We start from the raw sequence: 19,229 nt of genomic DNA on the forward strand, positions 1-19,229 counted from the left end.
GGCTTAGTTTTTCGACTGAAGGCCGGGGGAACGTGTCTGGAGACGGCTTCGAAACTAATTTTGCGTTTTTTCTGTCTCTGATGTCTCTGATCGAAAGAATGATTTCAACACTGATTTTAGACGCCTTGTCTAGCTCACACCCCTTGCAGAGTTGAATACTTTTCAAAGTTTTTTCCAGTATTTCTTGTGCAATTTTCTTGTCGTAGTTTTAATTGTGCTATACGAAAGGGTATGGACAACAGGCAAAAACAGCCAAGGCGACAGGCAAGGTTCGTACGAACCTCACCTCGCTTGTTAGGACTCAAAATCACTACAACTTTGCACAGCAAGGCAGGGTGATTTATGGTATTTTTAATACTTTTTGGTATTTTTTAAAGTCAAAATTGAGCCGACGGTATCTTTACGGTATATCGCTAGAATAAATTTAATTTTTAAAGGTATATTTCAAAACAAAGGGTATAGAAACTTCTATGCGCAGTTTTTATTTTTATTTCCGCTCCCTCAAATCCTTGTTGTTCATTCACTTTCCAACAATTTCTATTGGCGCGCTCAATGAAGGCCTAATTGAGAGTTTTTAGCACTCTCGCTCGCTTCAAAACAGTTAAGGCGCTCTTTTTCGCTCTCTTTGAATCGGCCAGACTCATGTGCCGAGAAATCAAAGCAGCATGTCCTGCAACAAGGCCAACATTGTGCATACCCTAGGGAAAAGGTTATTATAGAATTGGGGAAATGTTTTTCATCTCAGGCTCTAATGAATGCAGATTCTGCCATTCAGTCAGTCTCTGTTTAAAAGGTATTTCAGAGACCAAAAATTGGTATCTGGATCAAGATATTATAAAAATGGCAATACTCTATTTAACAAGCAACAAGTCTTCAAATACCAGCAACAGTGACGGGACTGTTTTTTTTTTGTTGAGCTTTTTTGTTTAAACCTTGATCTAGTCAAAAATTCAAGAAATGGGAGTACTTAAAAGTACAAGATTAACTTGTAGTCAATTTATTCATCAAAAGGATACAACTATGTGGGCAGAGCTGAGGGTCTCGGTTAGCCAGAATTATTCAACGGAATATCAAAATTGAGCAATTGGAACGATTACTCTCTTACGTTGTTTTTGTTTGGCCTTTTTCGCTAAAACCTTTTTTAGGCAAAATTCTATAAAAACCAGTATTTAAGATAAGCCAGTCAAGTAGAAAATAGGTACATTAATCATATAAAATTATGATGGCATGGCTAAATGTTCTATATAGCTAGTAATATTCGTCGGAATATCAAAAACGAGGAATATGTTTAATAGAACTTGAATTTGTCAGTATATTTACGGTATATTTTGAAAATGAGGCGGTATGTTTCGGTATATTTCTGAGGGTCGGACGGTATATTTTATCGATAAATCCGCGGTCACACTGGTGGTTTATGTTGTCGGTTGTCGTTTCTTGCAATGATTTAAGTTTTAAGTGTAATTGCTATAAGGTGTCTCGAGACCTTTCTTTAGGACCAGAATAAAATTTAAAGCCCGACTGCGGGGTACACACTATTTTTGTCGTGTGTGTGCAGCCGCGTTTGGTGCAGAATAACTACCAATTTCGGTACAATAACACACACGGGTCCCATACACAAGGGGAGCGAGAAGCAGTTTAATTGAATTACAAGTGAAATTAAAGTGTGCTGTGTGCCTGCCTGTCTCCCCATAAAATTTCAAACTCAGGTGAATCGCAAGGAAAACAAACCGAGTTACGTGAAAAACCACAAAGTACAAGAAAGAATTCGCTGTTTGCTGTCCCCCCTCAGCCGTGCGAGAAAAAATTGATTTTCCACAATTGCAATTGAAAGGCAAAAGGCAGAAAGCAGAAAGAGGCAAAGAAAGGCAACTGCCGTTGACCGTGCGTGAGTGTGTTGTGTGTTTTTTCTGTGTGTGAGAGAGGGTGGTGTGGTGTGGTGTTGTGTGTAGTGTAAAGGGCGCGCGAGCGAAGGAGAGAGAGAGAGAGCGTATCGAGACGTCGCATCCTCTTCGCATGCAATGAATATTGTCGGGGAGTATGAATACAGCTCCAAGGATATGCTTGGCCATGGCGCCTTTGCTGTCGTCTACAAAGGGCGTCACCGCAAGGTAAGAACTAATAATAAAAAAACACTTTAATTTCGTCATTTGTAATTAACTTCTTTATCCCCCAAGTCCGAGTGTGCGTAATATTGTTTATGAGGCTTATCTCTCATTCGCAAAACAAATGCAAAAAACAATATCAAAACTTATTAACAATGCGCCATTGTCAGTAGGTAAACACAAAATACGTCCCCGCAAACACAAACGCCAAAACATCAACGCGCGTTTGCTTTGCTTTGCAAAAATGTCGTCAGAGAGTGAAACAAAAATCAGCTGAGACTCCTCCTCGACCGCCCCTCCCTTGCGGGGGGCTATTTATTATTTATCCATTGATAAATATCTATTCCACAAGCTGAATTTTGCATCCAAATCACAGCGCCATTTTGTTGTGCCTTGTTTTTGTTACAACTATTTCTATCCCTTTTCTTCCAGCATAGTTTTAATCGTCATTTATCTGCGGCCGCCTCTCGCACGTGCCTTCACACAAAGGCACGAAATTGCGTAGGCCTATGCGTGTGTGCTTTGCGTCTGTTTGTGTGGGCTTTCAAGTGCTTTTGAACTATTTCAGGGTCATGCCCGAAATAATTAATTCTGAACAATTGCCTGTCGAATTATTGGGTCCTCCAGAAGGGGTCATAAAATTCAAATTTTTCTAAGAAAACTAAAGAAATTCAAATGTTTGTGTGGTGGAATGATGTGCTCCTGTAAGGTGTGATATCATATGCCACTGCTATCAGAGATCTCTCAGCATCACTTTAAAGTTGAAAAGCAAAAGCAAAAGCAAAACCACAAAAAGCCATAAATAAAAGTAAAGTGAAAAGCGAAAACACTTTGCCAAGGCAGAGCCAGAAGCAGCAGCAGCAGCATCAACAGCTGCCTGCCCGCTATTGCATCAGCTGTTGTCTGTATCCATAATAAAAGCACCTTCCATATATGTATACATATAAATATATGCATTCATATGTACATATGTATGTTTGTACCAGTTTAAATTTGCTTCTATACGTTTTGTACATATGATTAGGCAGATAATATACTACCTGTACATACATATGTCTGTATGTATCTTTATGTATTGCCTGTTCAGGTATATTCGGTTTAGCAACCGAATCGATATACACAGCTTCTAAAGAAATTCCAGCCAGCTGTAGTTTCACTTGTTTCTTCAAAGTTTTGCTTAATTTGATCAAAAATGTATCTACCAGTGTATTTTCAGCTTCGTCTCGTCATTAAATTGAAAATGTGTACAATAATGTACACTATTAATTACAAGTGCAGTGCAGTGCAGTGCGGTGCAGTGCCGGTGGGACAACAATGGCGTAATCGACTCCCTCCCACACGTACACCAGACACCAGAGCACTTGTCTCGCTCGCACACCCACCCCCCCTGCTACTATTGCTCTCTCCGTCAGTGCTGTGCCACTCTACCGCTCTACCGTTCTGCCACTTTGTCACTGTCTTTGTCTTTGTCTTTTTCTTTCATTGTGAACCTTTTCTCTTTCTTCTTTTTATCTCCTTTTTCCAAAAAGATTTGAATTGATTTCGATGTATTTATTGTTGTTTCTTGTGTGTTTTTTTTGTATCTAAAAAGTCTGAAATGGTCTCTGGATTGTACTTCTATTAATCTAAGCACATTATCATTTCCTTGGGTTTCTTGGGCACATTTTGAATGCCTTTCCATGTGTTAATATCACTGCAATTCCTTTGGTTATTTTAAGCACCGTGAAGGACTTGTCAGACAGCCCACGATGGATTTATCTTCTTTAAGTATCTAAAGTCAGCATGTGCCCAAAAGAAGAGTCTCTAAAAATAGTCGGGAACATGTGTGTTCCATCGAGACAAAGACTAAAGACAGCTAAAGGAATAAAGAATATCTCCTCAGAGGAGAGACACTAGTCCCAAGTGCTGTCTGCTCTGGCCTCTCCATGAATGAGACGTATCTTGCGGATCTTTATCTGTACGAGTATCTCAGGGATGCGCTGCGTGACATGTGCCCAGACACAGACCTAGAACCAGACGACACGTGTTTCCATATTTCATAGAGGGGTTCCATTCGGTTCGGTTTGCTTTTATCGTGTTCCCTCAATTGCATAAGCTCATGCAAAAAATTACGAATACGAGTGTGTGTGCCCCGCCCCCGCCCCCGCCGTTGCCCCTCCTAGCCGCATGCTCCATGGCACATGGAACATGGAACATTGTATTGTATCGTTGCACAATCTGTTCCGTTTCCCCCCCCCTCATCGTTTCGGATTTCCAGACATTTTGCATATTTACATATATTGTATTTGTTTATAGTTTGTGCAATGGCATTTTTGTTCATTCCATTTACTTTTTTGCATTTCAAAGGGAACGAAATGCATGTAGGTTTGAGATTATTCCCTTCTAGACTTGTGTGATAATGATTTAAATTGTTTTATAATCAATCAGATTGGAGTGTGGACACTACGAAGCTTCTAGGCGGGCCCTCTCTGTCTCTATCAGGCACAGCTCTCTAGGGTTTCCGAGACCATCTATAGTGTAATCCCTTTGCCAGCGATTAGTCTGGGCATTCGACTTTGAAACGGAAGTGAAATCCACCTTTCTGGTGGGAACCACTACGACACGTGCAGACCAAAACCGAGTGCTATAATACGCATAAATTAATTGAGAAAATGCCGCCAGTCATCTCTATATAGTGTAGATATTCTACCATTTGTTTCGCAGACAAACTAGTTTGTCTTGTTCAGCTCCAGATCGGTTGTAGTACGAGTATTTCTATCGTCTGTTCTGTGCTGTTCTGTTCTGTCTGGTCTGGTCTGGTCTGTCAATTGGTCGTGAATTATGCGGTTATTGGTATAAGATATAAAAGTTTTGCGTCGCAAAATTAGAGAGAATTTCCGTGATACCTGGTGCTCCTCTGGCCACATCTGTATATATTTTCACCCGCCAAACCAGTTGGGAGTTTGTATCTCTCTGTCTCTCTCTGTCGTTGGCTGTGTGTATCCGTCAGATACTCGCACTTGCACTCGCACTTGGTCTATGGATGATGTGCATTTCGTGTTGCCTGTGGGGATGGCTAGCTGGCTGCCACTCGTCGTTTCTCGCATTTTCTGCCACAATTGTTGCCTTTTTTGTCTTGCTATTTTTGGCCAAAAGAAATGCTGCCGTTTTTTCCTGTTGCTGTTAGTTGAGGACGGGGGGGCCATTGCACCTAAGGCCTGCAAATTTCTTTCACCTTATCGTTGCCCCCTCCTGAGTTCATTGAACCCCCCAAAATAATAAAATTTACCTCCAAGCCCAAAGCCCAAAGCCCATAGCCCAAAACATTTTGAAACGCATTAAAAAACATGGTTTTTGGATCGCCCGAAATGGTGACTGTTGTCGGGGTCACCCTTTGGGAGTTGCCTTCGTTTTTTGACACCATTTTCGCTTCGGCCAGCAAATTTGTTGATTGGGGTGATTGGGTCAAGAACTGCTCGAGTGTACGCTGTGTGTGCTGTTTTTTTTTTTTGTATTTTTATGTACTTTCTAATCTAATCTCAAGTTCTTTTATGGCTTTTGGGGTGACGAGTGGCGTTAAGAAAGAGTTTAATAAATAAAAGTAGATCCACAAAATTCTACAGAAACTCGTATGTTGCCACTGACCTGAGATACCATTGCCATTAATGTAATCTAGTCAAGCTCCAATGATCGCATGTCAATACCATATGAACAGGGAGGAAGGGAGGTAGGGAGGGAGGACAGAAAACACTGAACTCTGAAGATGGCCTGCAAACAAACAAACAAACAAGCAGAAACAGAAACAGAAGATGTGCAAGGTCTTGGTTATCGGTTAGCAGAGAAGCTGCTGCATTTAATTTGTTTAAATATAAATCTTGAGAGACACACACACCCACACGGCAGAGTGATTGTCAGGCGGTGAAGAGAGCAGCACATATATCGATTTACAAGCCCCCATCATTCGAAGAGCGCGTGTTCGCGATCCAATCCGGGGGTTGGAGCACGGGCGGTGGGAAAGGGAAACCAATAGAATGCTAAACAGTACCAGTACTCGAATCAACCCATTCAGTAAATATATCTTTAACAAATATTTTGTACTTCTTCTCGGTCCCGAGTTACGCATGTTTTTCGTTTTCTCTTTGGCAAGAGACTAAATATATATCGGAGTAAGGGCGTGGATCATCTGGATATACTCGTACATATGTAAAGCCGTCTGTAACCGTCAAGGCTTTCTTGCCTCAGACACAGACAAAGACAAAGCGCCAAGAGTCATTGTTGTTACCTGCTTTGAGTGTTGAGTAAATAAGTTAACTGAATGCGGGAGGGCCAGTTGGTGGGGGTTGGGGCCGGGGCCGGGGGCTTGCCTTATCAACCCTTACTCGTCGTAATTCCCAGCCATAACTTCGCTTCCGTTCCTTGCCGTTCGTCTGCTTTGTGGCCCAGTTGAATGCGTTTTTGCGTATCTAATAATAACAGCAAAACCGAGCGAGACCCGAGCACTCTTTGGCCATCATCTGGGATTGGCATTTCCCTGTTCCCTGCCAGAGAGCTGCGGCCTCTCTTTCAATGCATTCCAATGAATGAAACGAATGTGAATGGCCGATAATTTGGTTCTCAAAATAAAAACTGTTTTGATAGCCTCCAAAAAATTGAAACCTTAAACCCCTTGAACCGATATCGAACGCAAATCATTCGATGTGTCGTCCCCAAAGGGGGAATTGATTAATTTCTATGAATTTGCTTTTAAAATTGGGTTAAATGTTCAAAGACTTGGAACGGAAATAAATATTAATGACATTGTTTTTCATTCTTTTTTGTTGTAGAAACACATGCAGGTGGCCATCAAATGCATTACCAAGAAGGGACTAATCAAGACGCAGAATTTGCTCGGTAAGGAGATCAAAATTCTAAAGGAGCTCACCGAACTGCATCATGAGAATGTTGTGGCTTTGTTGGACTGCAAGGAGTCCCAGGATTGCGTCAATTTGGTCATGGAGGTAAGTCCGTGTCGCTGAAAGCGTCAAAAACTGCACAAGTACTCGTAATATCATGTTTTTATGGCTAAAACGTGTGCGCCCCCCCGCCCCTCAGTCCCGACGATGTGGTATTGGTATTGGTTTGGCCAGTTTCACGTCATATCACCACCTACCTCTCCTCTGCCCGCCACATTGCCTCTCTTTCTCGTTGGCTAAAATGCTACGCCATTAATTGCGGAAGTTGCGAAATGAATTTGTAAACAAAAATCAAGTGAGAATAGAATGGAATGGAATGCTAGGTGGTTCTTCTCATATTGGATTGTACAGGCCTACCCGGCATACCCTGGAACAGAAACTATAGAAATTACCCTATAAAAATACAAAAGCAAGGAACAATCAGTGGTAGGGTGGGGCCTAATTTTAGTATGGTGAATCACTAGCCGCCGTGAATTCTCTTTCTCTTTTCCCCTGTGCCCTGGGGCAATTGCGTTGTTTTTGTCACCTCTTTATACAATGTGTGCTTAATTATATATTTCTTAATACGCATTTGTTAATTTACACCAGAATGCTCTCCCCCCCCCCGGTGCAGATCCATTTCGGATATTCTGTGCTCGAAGTTTGTTCAACTCTCGTGTGGAGAGGCGGTTCTGTGGGTGTGTGAGGGGTGGCGGTGGGACTACAGGTGTGCGCCGATTGCCAGCACTCAGTGTGTTTACAGAGTATGTGCTACGGGCACTGCTATAATCTGGAAAGTAGGTCAAATGTCTGTGGCGAACGCGGCATTAGAAGGTTCTTTTTGGGCGATTGTTTGTTTGTTTCTTTGTTGTCCACAACTGATAAGATTGTATAGGATTGTGTTGTTTTCCGTTTGAGAAACTATTGATTCGTAGGTGGAGAGGAGTGGTATATTAGGGTATTTATTCATTCGCTTACGCTCGGTTTTGCTTTTCTTTTCTTCCATTGCAAGGCAAGTTAAGTAGAAGGTGGCGGCAGTGTTCGTAAACGGACTGAGAAAAGATTAAAATCTCGACTCTCGACTCAGAGAAGATCATATGGGCTTATCCACCGTCCTTATATTCGGATACGAAAATGCATATGTATGTGTGCATGTGGTACCTTGTGCATACATTATACCCTGCACATCTGCTTTGGTGGGAGCGAGAGGAGGGGAGTGTTACTGTTCCATTCCATCTGCTATTGTTGTTACATTTTCGTTTGCCTGACTTTGGCCCCGTTAGCTTGACTCTGCCTCTGCGGTATTCTAATTACTTTGCAATCAGAAAGAGAGAGAGAGAGAATGGGACAACGAGAGCGGTGAATGAGATTGTTATCGGTGCAGTGCCTTCCTCTCTTTTGCTCTCTATTAAACGTATGCATGAATTTATTGATTCTGTTCTGCCCACGTGCCTCCTCCTCCATTTATCTGTTCTTCACTATTTATTTACCCGTATCTTGGCAACAATTAACGATCTGTTTATCTGTTTACTAAAACAAAATAAATATTGGATGGATGGATGGATACGACAGGATAGGATACGATAAGATACAAAACGCGTGGATGGATGACAATCAAGGTTGTCAGGTGTCAAGTTTCGGTAGCTATAATTGCAATAGCCACGATTATGGTATTAGTTGGAATTTCCCTGGGGAATTTCCCAGGAATTTCGGGGAATCAGTAAAACATTTTGCGCAACATTTTTTTTCCTACTATTTACAATAATGGTTTTTATTGTATTTTGGCAAAAAAAATCTATAGCTAAGAGTACGACACGCACAGACACACACATATAACTAAAAACTAAAGTATGATACGTTTAAGCATTAGAAGAGAGTCGCCTCCGTCCGTTGCTACCCTAAACAGAACGCCATGCGACTAGGCAGCTAGCTAAACCTACTAACAACTAGACTCCGACTAACAAACTAGGAAACCTGGACAGCGGTGGTTGCTGTCGCAGTTTTGGTGCTGGCAAACAATGGAACGAATCTACAATTGTTTATGACGTCAAGTAGTTAACTAATTTTCGCATTCTACAGATAAATTATCCATATAAATTAAGATATTCTATCGCTCTATACATATATAAGAATCTGGCAAAAAAAAAATGCTTGTAAAGTGGAACGTGTTTGTTTTGGTTAGAAATTCGGCAAGTTCGTCTGTTCTACTTAGGCTAGCTTATTCAATGGTATCTCCTCAGTGGGATGGACCTGATCCTTTGGCTCCGGTTTGCTGGTGCGGCAGCATTTGGTCTTGATGCCGCCCACATCCTTGCGGCAAATGAGGCCAATGACAATGCCAATGACCGCCAATACCATGATGCCTGCAAATGTAATGCGACATTTAATATTTCATATTTCATATATATCTCCAATCACTCACAGATGAGCAGCGTGTTGATAGTCTCCTGTGAGATGGGCACCTGATAGGGTTTCTCCTTGTCCGTGGTCGTCTCCACAATGACCCCACTGCTTTCGGTCACTGCGCCAATGCCAGCTTTGACCACTTCAATGGCCGCCGCCGTGCTGTTTGCCATTTTATTCCGATTGCGATTCGCTGTTTAGTTTGGAAAACACGCCATAAGTATTTGCTCTCATCATTGTTCTGTGGAGTCTGTTCTGTTCCGCTCACCTGTGCGTGTCGGGGCGGGGGTTGCGGCTGGCCGGGCTGTGGCGGTGGCAGCTGTAGGCAGACCCGTCACCCGCTTGAAGGGCGGATCTGTGGCCTGGATCAGACTCTCGTTGAACGATGTGCCCAGCACCAGTTCGAAGCAGCTCACATCAAAGTGCCTGAAGCTGATGTTGTCAATGGACTTGAGCAGGTTGCACAGCTCCTCGATGTTGGCCTGGTCCAGTTCTGGCAGTTTCAGTTTAATTATGTTTTTTAGCGGTGCAAAAGCTCGCGTATTGATTTTCTGTCAAAAGAAAAGCAAAAGCAAGTAAAGTAATTGCGTGAGAGAGCGAGAGGGACAACTATCTATGCTAATCGGCGAACAGCTGCTGCAGGGTTGCCTTGGCATGCAGGCGCCAACTATCGATAGACATATCGGGGAGATGGCAGTGCGATAACTTTGGCGCGAAACTTGTACCTGTTCGAAATCGTTGTTGTTCAAGCGCAGCGTTTGCAGGGCACTCATGTTGACAAACGTCTGCTCCGGCAGCTCCGTCCAGCTGCAGTTCGAGCAACTGAACTCAATCAAACCGGGTTGATTGAGAAATGAACCCTCCAAGCGCTGGGTGATGGAATTGTTGCTCAAATCGAGAAGCTCCAGGTCTGTGGCCCCCACAAAGGTGTCGGGTTCGATTTTGGTGAGACGATTGTTGGCCAAACGCAGCCGCCTCAAACGCTCCAAGCCATGGAAGGCCTGCCAATCAAATGGATTAAGATTATTATATTATCGAGATCTATATATAAGTATATACGTACCTCCTTGTCCAGATGACTGAGCAGATTGTGACTCAAATTGATTTCTACCAGGCGGGACAGATTGGCAAAGTCCTCTGGCCTCAGTTCGGCAATTACATTATAGCTCAAGTCTATGATGGCCGCCGTCCTAGGAATGTCCAGGGGTACATGGGTTAGATGAGCATTTGAGCACTGGATATACTTGTCCTCCACGCAGCGGCATTGCCGGGGACAGCTGGGCTCCAGGACCAGGTTGCTGCGACGTGGTATGTCTAGAGTAGATTAAAAGTCAGTTGTAATCGAGTGGAATGCATAATCGGGGGGATTGAGCCTCACTAAATGTGGGTCGAAATGTGGTTGTGGTTGTGGAAGATGTGAATGGCATCAGTCTGTTCTCAGCTGTCTCCGGTGATCCCTTGGACGCCGTCTCTTCACTGTAGTCATCGTCATCGTAGATGTAATCATCAACCGAACTGTTGCTCGGATTCAGCTGTGCTTCAGCGGCGGCTGCTGGAGCTGCAAATGTGTGGCTGATGCTGAAAAGGTGAATAGAATAGAGCAATTATTGACCAATTCGTCAACTTGTTTAGCCAAAAAAATATAGATATACCAAAAATGGAAACTGCCTGGCAATTCTAGGGTAAAACGAGGCTTACATCATCGTCTTGAAGGCGAACCAACGAACACACCCAACTAATTTGTCCTGAAAATGCTCTTGACTTGACCCATTTAATTACGAGTGTCGTCAAAGCCAAGCGAACACGCACACACATACACACAAGTATCATGGAGGACAGGTAGGCGAGCGAGCGAACGATAACTTTTTCCTCTCCTCACTATCATTATAAGCTTTTGTTTATGTCTCTCTCTCTCTCTCTCTTTCTCTCTTTATCTTTCTGTCTCTCTGGGGAGAATGACTGGAGGAATGCCTACAGTGCGTTTTACAACCGTATATTGTGGATGCTCTGCTCTGCTCTTCCACATGAGTTTTAATTGCAAATGAAGTTTTCCCAGTTGCCTTAAAATACTGTAACGCACTGTACATGTGGGACTTGCGGTGGGAAAGAGACACACACACATATACCCAAACCTGTTTACGTCATGGCAAAAAGAGACAACTTGACCGGTTTATTTTTTTTTGCACGATTTCGTTTACTCTCACTTTCGCCGTTTGTTTTGGTTTTGTTGCTGTTTCGTGATTTCTTTCGCCTGATTCTAAATCCTTCATTAGACTTCTGCTCTGCTCTCAAGGGTGTGCGGGGAGCGGGTCAAGTGCGTCTTAAAAAACGACTTGACTTGACTTTTGAGAATTCACTCAAATTGCGTGACTCTTGACTGAAGTTTTAAATGATTGTTGAGGATAGTCATCAGGCAATCAAGTGGTCAAATTAGAGGGTATAAATGTTTTATACTAGAGTCTCTAACTGAACGGAAACTTATTGTTTTATGGCTGATAAAGAAGGTCTCATTATTGCTGCGGTTTTAAAGAGAAATACCTTCAAGCTCGAGCACAACCTTTAAACCTTAACGACCCATGACGATCAAATGGAAACCCCCCTCCCCTGGGACCACCCAAAAGAGGAGTTTTTCAAGTGGAAAGTTTACAGTCCTCTCACTCTCTCAATACAACAAAAATCAATGGAGCTCTCCTCTATCTCCCTCTTCCCCTCTTCAACTGTAAATGGACGAAGCAGCATGGAATAGGACGAGACCATTAAAATGTGACTCATCCGAAAAAGCTGACACCAAAAAGAAACACTAGCTGTTCCCCGAATGGGGATTATGCCTGAAATGCAAGCGTTTCCTGCACTTGCTGTTTTCTTTTTCCTTGGTCCGATTTTCTTGCACTCAAATCGCCCAAGTTTTTTGTAGTTCTTGCCGCCTGCCGTCAAACAAAAATTATGATAAGGCCAGGCGCAAAAAAAAGGCATAAATTATCGGGGCAACCGGTGTATTGTTATTATTTTTATCAGATTAGGTGATATGATTAGAAGGAACCATTAAGTGCTGTTGCCGAGGTCTGTCCATTAAGAGGTAGTGTGTGTGTGTGTGTTTATAGCCCCTGCGTGAGTGTTGCAATTGGAAATGATATAAGTAACAGGCGGTGAGTAGGGTCAAAGTCCCGCTACTCGTACGCTTCCTCAACAGGTTCGAGAATTAATCACTTACGATCGTTACTCAATGAAAACCTTGTACTTTCGCCTTTTTGTCTTGTCGCCTAGAAATGATACCCACCACTCATGGCAGGCACCTGCGTCATCCTACTTATAAGAATTTCAAATTTCAAAGATGATTTGTTTAACAAATAGAATTTCTCCTGCCCATGTATCACCGTTACATCTGATCTCGAAACGTATGTTTAAAACATTTTTTTTTTATATGGTTTTTACCTGACGCTGAGCAAAAAAATCAAGAGCAAGCCAAATTTGTAATACACGTGCATTTTTATTGTGATTTTTATTTTGTATTGTTTAGATGGTTGGTGTTTTATTTATTATTTTTTCCACTGACTGGTTTAGCAATATAAATTATATATGTTTTGTTGTTTGTTTATTTCATTTCATTTCATTTGTTTGGCTGAGAATTTCACAATCTGAAAATAGATTTAAATTAGTTTTGTTTCACTCGACACTTTTACTCTATATTCTATAAAGTTATTCTGATTTTATTGGCATAGTAAATACATCAGTTTTCATAACATAATTTCGACGAAGCTTTTTCGATCCGCTCGCACACACCGGCACATTCTCAACGCCCAAACCCAACTGAGACGACGGGGCAGAGACCCCAAGCATGGCAATTTTGCCATCCAATGCAGGTGAGAGAGCGCCGAAACTCTCTCTCTCTCTCTCTCTCTCTCTCTGTCTCTTCCTCTCCGAAAATTTCTTAGACGCCATCAGTTTGATTCTTTAGCGGCTTTTGCTCTCTCTCTCTGTCTCTCTCTCTGTCTGTTCCTCTCCCTAATCTGTGCGGAGTGATTAGTAAATGTTTAGCCCCGGCCTGCCTCTACCACTACCACTAATCTTATCATTTTTCGTTCGTTTGTAATTCTCTGTACTGCTTCGTTTTGCTTTCGTTGTTCCATTCCGTTTGACATAATTCTTAAGTGACTGTGTTGCTATTAATTATAGTATGTAACTTTCGTAGAGAGTTTCCCAAAAACGAGAAGAACCCCACCACCCACCACCCACCATCCACCACCCACCACCCACCGTCATCTCTGTCGATCAATATTACAACGAAAAGTTAACTTTGATTGCGGGTAAAAACCGATCGTTATAGCCGCCCTGGACGAGATTTATACATTTTGTTAACATAATTTACATCTATCGGTATAGGAAAACCATAACATGACTAAGTCGGAATGCTGTAGATGAAAAGATTAGCTAGATTTGCTTGTTGTGTGACGTGATTTGAATTATAATTTTATTAAAATATATTTAACAGTGAACTTTGCTTGATTCATCCAGTGTACATATTTATATTTTGTTAATTCCATTTCAATTGTCTTGATATATGTAGACTGGCTACATGTGTATATTTTCTTATACACACACACACACACGCACAGAAATCTATATAGCGGCACGCTTTGTTTTTATCGCCTAGAAAAATAATGTTGACCTTTAGTCCATTGAGTTTTACTTGGAATGTTTCGCGGCACATAAACACAAACACACAGAGACAGAGACACTCCACACGTAATACCCTGGGTTGTGGCCGTGTCTTTGCCTTTGCGCTGCCTATGTACTCGTGTATTGCTTATTTTTTCGACCACACGCACTAACAACAATTTGGCAATTGCAGCAGCGAGCTTTTTGCACTGTTTCTTTCTTTGTGAGTACCGCGTACGATTACAGCTTTTGCAGCCAAGGCGGGCGAGTCGCGCGATTGTCTGTGATAGACTGAGCGGCAGCAGCGACCCAAAGCCCACCAGCCTGCCTGTGGCAGCAGCGACGCGCGCTCAGCTCAGAGAGAGAGAGCGAGCGAGTCAAAGCTCTCTCTCTCTTGCTCTGTTTGATGGAAACTTTAAAACCCCAAATGTTGTTGGTTATTTTCGTTCATTATAATGAATAAGTGCATTTTCCAATAACTCGCTGACTCATGCGCACTTGTTTGCTGATTTTGCATATTTCCATTGATTAGGAAAAACCAGAGTTCAATTTCTAAAAGTCCCCCGACGCGACTGTGGCTGTGGATGTGGCGCCCTGCTCTTCTGTTCTTCCGCTCTTTTGCTCTTCCGCTCGCCCGCTCTTCCACTCTTCTCTCTTTCTGTACTTTTATTGTAATTTGTGTAATTATTTTTTTCTTTTTACTGTCACTCATTTTACATGTCAATGACTTTTTTGAGCTTGCTTAATGCAAAAAAAATCATTTGGCTGTTTAATGTTCGTTCTCTTTCCCTCTTGCCCACTCCTCCCTCGGCTTCTGTGTAGTGCGTTAAGCGGTTTCACAAAGGCAAGTGAAATCTTTTGTCATTTCAATTTTGTGGTTTTAATTGCCTAATATTGCCTGTGTTATTGCCTCGCTTTGTTTGCTCATTAAGTTGTGCGAGAATAAGTGGTCCACATGTCCATATGTTTTCTCATTTTCTGCTGTCCGAAAGTGGTTTTGTTTTTTGTTGTTTTTGTTCGTTGCACTGCTTGCAAAGCAGGGCAATAGGTGTGAGTGAGAGGAGAGTGAGAGTGTGCCCAAGGTCAGAGAATCGGCAATACTTTTTGGCAGCTGCCTTCTGAGACCCTCGAAATAACGGAGTGTGTGGCTTGTTTGCGTGTGTGTGGATCGAATCTCTTGTCAGGCACTTGGACGAGGGTTGGAGGTTGCTTGAAAAGCTGTCAGTCCTCTCCTGATACAGGATGTGCATGAACAGGAACCGGAATTCTTTAAGAACGGAAGCCAGCAGCAGCTGTCTAAGCTCCAGAAAGTTACATAATTCCCTAATTCAAATTCCCATTCCAATTCCTTTCCTCAACTTGGATTCTTGATTGTCGTAAATCACATTCGCATTGACCTTGCCCACATTCTTTATATAATTGCCTGAATGGATGGTCGGACAAAAGTCGCAACGAAGAGTCGCGGCTCTTGGGATGGGGGTCTCTGGGGGTCTTGGCATTTTGCACTGATTGAACCTAATTCATTTGCATAGTACGCGCTTTGCTTTACTTCTGCCTTTGCTTTGGGGACCGGGGACCAAGACCCCTCCTGAGGGTTGTAGAAGATTTATGTGCGCTCTGGAACTTTTGACCTTTTGCTTTTATGATAATAATGTTTCTGTTTGTCTTCATCTTTTTGCAGTACTGCAATGGCGGCGACTTGGCGGATTACCTGAGTGTAAAGGGGACCCTGAGCGAGGATACCGTTCGATTGTTTCTCATACAACTAGGTAAGGACTATACATACATCTAAATATAGCTTTATTTAATTTGGTTTGGTATCTTTTAGCTGGTGCTATGAAAGCGCTTTATACCAAAGGAATTGTGCATCGTGATCTCAAGCCACAAAACATTCTGCTATCGCACAACTATGGCAAGACATTGCCATCACCATCGAAGATAACCCTGAAAATTGGTGAGTATGCTCTAGATAGGATACGGCATACAGGACTGGACTTAAATTCACTCTTGTTCCGACAGCGGATTTCGGTTTTGCGCGTTTTCTAAACGAGGGCGTCATGGCAGCCACTCTCTGCGGCTCCCCCATGTATATGGTAAGGGAATAATTATACTCCACATATGAATAAAGCCCTAAATCTAATACCTATACCGATATATAGGCTCCCGAGGTGATCATGTCGCTGCAGTATGATGCCAAAGCGGATCTCTGGTCGCTGGGCACGATCGTCTATCAGTGTCTGACTGGAAAGGCGCCCTTCTATGCACAAACACCCAACGAACTGAAGTTCTACTACGAGCAGAATGCCAATCTGGCCCCAAAGTAAGTGACCCAAGAACATTGTTATCCAATTTAGTTTCTAATGTGACTCTTTATTGCAGGATTCCACATGGAGTGTCGCCAGATTTGAGGGATCTGCTGTTGTGCTTGCTGCGCCGTAATGCCAAGGACCGTATTTCCTACGAGAACTTCTTTGTGCATCGCTTCCTGCAGGGCAAGAAGGCCGTGTCGCCAGGTAAGCCGATCGAGATCAGCGTTTCCTCAAAGACTATCCTCAAATTGTGGTCTGTCAACAGTTGATATGCCCCCGCTGGGCAGCACACCACCGGTGAAGGCCAAGAGCCCGTTGCAACAGCAACTGGAGCAGGAACTGCAGCTGGTCAAGCTGGCCGAGCAGCAGCAGAAGGAGCGCGAAGAGCAGGAAGCGGCCCAGGATGAGGAGAATACAGGTAACTATCGAAAGAGAAAGTTCCCCAGGCAAAGATCATTCTCTAAATGTGTCTGTTTTGTGGCCATCTAGTTTCCGTGGTGGCCAATCCAGCCATTTGTGCCACCATCACCAATGTGGGAGTGCTCTGCGATAGCGAGAACAATAGTGGATCGTGCAGCTCTCACGAGGATTCCGATGACTTTGTCCTGGTGCCCAAGAATCTGCCCGAGGATCAGCGTCAGGGCCAGGCGCAGGCACTGCCCACAGCCGGAGGCCAGCGTCAGCAGCAGCAGCCACAACAAAATCAATCCAGTCCGCCACGACCCAGCAGTCTGCCCATCTCCGAGCCGAAGCCAGTGCCGGCTCCAGTACGCCGCCAAACGGCCGCCAATCCAGCTGGAGGAGGCGCACTGGCCGGCTCTCCGGCCAGACAGGGGGGCAACATGCCACTGACAGTGGCCACATTGGCTGCGGCTGGCAAGCAGCTGCCACGCTCTCAGCCCATCAGTGTGAAGCAGCCGCGTCCGGATCAGCGCAAGAGCAGCGTGAGCAGTGACATCAACTCGATCTCGCCGCCGGCAGTGCAGTTTGCCATTGGAACACCACCGGGAGGCACCACCACACGGATCAGGTCCGCTTCGGGGGGATCGCTGTCGGAGACCCCGCCGCCGCATGCACCGAGCACCTGGCAAGTGTCGCCCGGACACTCGCAGTCGCCGCTGCGCAGGAGTGGCAATAGCTCACCGGTTCTTCCGTCCGCCGCGCTCACCAAGCTGCCGACCCTGGGCAGTCCCACGATGCTGGTGGCACCCGGTTCGCTGGGATCGATTGGCTCCGCTGGCAGTGGATCGGAGAACAACAACCAGCACCACATGCTCGGACCGCGTGCTTTCACCCTGCCCGAGCTGGGAGCCACCGGGGGACTGCACAGTCTGCTGGACACGGGCACTGGTGTTGGCGTTGGCGGAGGTGAACCACATGCATTCCAAGCCCCAGAGCTATCGGAGGAGACGCTGATGGATCGCGAGCATAACGAGACGCTGTCCAAGCTGAACTTTGTGCTGGCCCTCACCGACTGCATCCAGGAGGTGGCGGACTCGCGTTGCGCACCCCTCTCCACCCTGATGGTGGCTGGCAGCCAGACGGCAGCCAACTCGGCGGATCCCCAGCAGATACCGCCCCATGCACCGGAGCACTGCAAGCGGGCCGAGCGTCTGGTGTTGCTCGTCCGTGCCCTCCAGCTGCTCTCCTCTGGCCTGACTCTGGCCTCGCAGCAGCTGCGTAATGGCCAGCTTAAGCCATCGTCGAATGTGAAGAATGGTGAGTGGTGACTCTACAAAACAGTCTGTAAAGAATGCCTCTTTATTTTCCTTTTGCGTCCCCTAGCTCTGCTCACAATGAACGCCAAGTATCGGAGCATACTGTTCGAGTCGAAGCGTCTCAATGGCAGCGGCCTACTGCAGAAGGCGAATGCATTTAACATAACAGCCGACAAGATACTATACGACTATGCTCTATATATGGTAAGAAAGGCACAGACATCTATCGCACAGCAAATAATGTATATTTTGTATCCCGAATTTGCAGTGCCAGGCAGCTGCTTTGGATGAGCTACTGAAGAACACCAAGAACTGCTTCGAGCGCTATAATACCGCACACATTCTGCTGCATTCGTTGGTGCAAAAGTGCAATCATCCACAGGACAAGATGCTGCTGAACAAATGTAGGAATAGAGATAATGGCTTAGCTCCCACCAGACGTTGTAACTAATCTCTGTTCCACTATCTCTCTGACAGATCGCGATGCCGTTGAGAAGCGTTTGAGTATATTGCAACAGCATGGCTACATCTATGTGACCGATGAGAATGCCTAAGCGGAGCACAGGGCGCACAGGACACACAGTACACACAGGACAGGCATCGGCAATCTTTATCAACATTTCCTTAAGTTATTCAAATCCCCAGCCCCCCATTCTATTGAGTTGGCAGTGCAACATGTGATTCAAAACAAAAACTACTATACCACACGTAAAACACAAATAATTTTAACAAAAAAACACACACAGATTATTGTCTTTTGGAGTTATTGTTCCCCACCCCCCCCAACAGTTGTCGAATGTAAATATTTTCTCTGCAAAGCATATGTAGTTTTTGTTTTTTTCTGTATAATTTCGAAACCCCACATAATTGTTAAAGCTTACAAATGAGTGCAGGATGCAAACATGAATAAGGGCAGGTACAGAGTCCAGCTAGTTCTAAGAGTAACCATTTATTAATATATAACGTATGATATACATGCAAATATACTGAATACGCGGGTGGATACATGGCATATGTACAACAAAACACACGAAAGCTAGACCCAAGCAAACAGTAAAGGTAACGTAACATAGCGTAGTGGGGCAAAATGCAAGCCAAAACTGAGTTTAAGCCCCAGCCCGAAACCCGAAA

The 19,229-nt window shown here is 44.1% G+C and overlaps 2 protein-coding genes across 5 annotated transcripts; one reads left to right on the forward strand and one right to left on the reverse strand.

The window, feature by feature from the left end:
- The first annotated feature begins 1,374 nt into the window (after positions 1 to 1,374).
- Atg1 (serine/threonine-protein kinase unc-51-like protein Atg1) lies at positions 1,375 to 19,124 on the forward strand. Its single transcript, XM_001353969.4, has 12 exons — positions 1,375 to 2,108; positions 6,905 to 7,078; positions 15,753 to 15,840; positions 15,900 to 16,025; positions 16,091 to 16,164; positions 16,231 to 16,391; positions 16,451 to 16,584; positions 16,646 to 16,798; positions 16,870 to 18,099; positions 18,166 to 18,302; positions 18,367 to 18,502; positions 18,576 to 19,124. Exons 1-12 carry the CDS (start codon positions 2,019 to 2,021, stop codon positions 18,650 to 18,652), a joined length of 2,580 nt encoding a protein of 859 aa, XP_001354005.1. The 5' UTR covers positions 1,375 to 2,018; the 3' UTR covers positions 18,653 to 19,124.
- LOC4813782 (leucine-rich repeat and transmembrane domain-containing protein 2) lies at positions 8,799 to 14,384 on the reverse strand. 4 transcript variants are annotated; one of them, XM_033382120.1, is made up of 8 exons: positions 14,166 to 14,384; positions 12,848 to 13,050; positions 10,794 to 10,993; positions 10,479 to 10,729; positions 10,141 to 10,416; positions 9,684 to 9,966; positions 9,435 to 9,608; positions 8,799 to 9,375 (listed from the first exon to the last, which is right to left on the reverse strand). In XM_033382120.1, the coding sequence occupies exons 2-8, from the start codon at positions 12,898 to 12,900 to the stop codon at positions 9,221 to 9,223; spliced, it is 1,392 nt and encodes a 463-aa protein (XP_033238011.1). In that variant the 5' UTR covers positions 12,901 to 13,050; positions 14,166 to 14,384; the 3' UTR covers positions 8,799 to 9,220. The 4 variants fall into 4 exon arrangements, with proteins under 4 accessions (XP_033238011.1, XP_001354006.2, XP_033238013.1 ...); XM_001353970.4 differs by having other exon boundaries at positions 14,082 to 14,384; XM_033382122.1 differs by having other exon boundaries at positions 14,303 to 14,373.
- Positions 19,125 to 19,229: the final 105 nt, after the last annotated feature.

This window comes from Drosophila pseudoobscura, chromosome X (genome assembly GCF_009870125.1).
Source record: "Drosophila pseudoobscura strain MV-25-SWS-2005 chromosome X, UCI_Dpse_MV25, whole genome shotgun sequence".
Lineage (NCBI taxonomy): Eukaryota > Metazoa > Arthropoda > Insecta > Diptera > Drosophilidae > Drosophila > Drosophila pseudoobscura.

What these genes read in the sequence shown, in the direction of transcription:
- Atg1 (XM_001353969.4), top strand. Translation starts at nt 2,019, where the DNA reads ATGAATATTGTCGGGGAGTATGAATACAGCTCCAAGGATATGCTTGGC. An exon ending in ACAAAGGGCGTCACCGCAAG is followed by an intron (nt 2,109 to 6,904) that starts GTAAGAACTAAT and finishes TTTTTGTTGTAG; the next exon opens with AAACACATGCAGGTGGCCAT. An exon ending in GCGTCAATTTGGTCATGGAG is followed by an intron (nt 7,079 to 15,752) that starts GTAAGTCCGTGT and finishes ATCTTTTTGCAG; the next exon opens with TACTGCAATGGCGGCGACTT.
- LOC4813782 (XM_033382120.1), bottom strand. Translation starts at nt 12,900, where the DNA reads ATGCACGTGTATTACAAATTTGGCTTGCTCTTGATTTTTTTGCTCAGC. An exon ending in CACATTTCGACCCACATTTA is followed by an intron (nt 10,730 to 10,793) that starts GTGAGGCTCAAT and finishes AATCTACTCTAG; the next exon opens with ACATACCACGTCGCAGCAAC. An exon ending in TCAGTCATCTGGACAAGGAG is followed by an intron (nt 10,417 to 10,478) that starts GTACGTATATAC and finishes TTTGATTGGCAG; the next exon opens with GCCTTCCATGGCTTGGAGCG.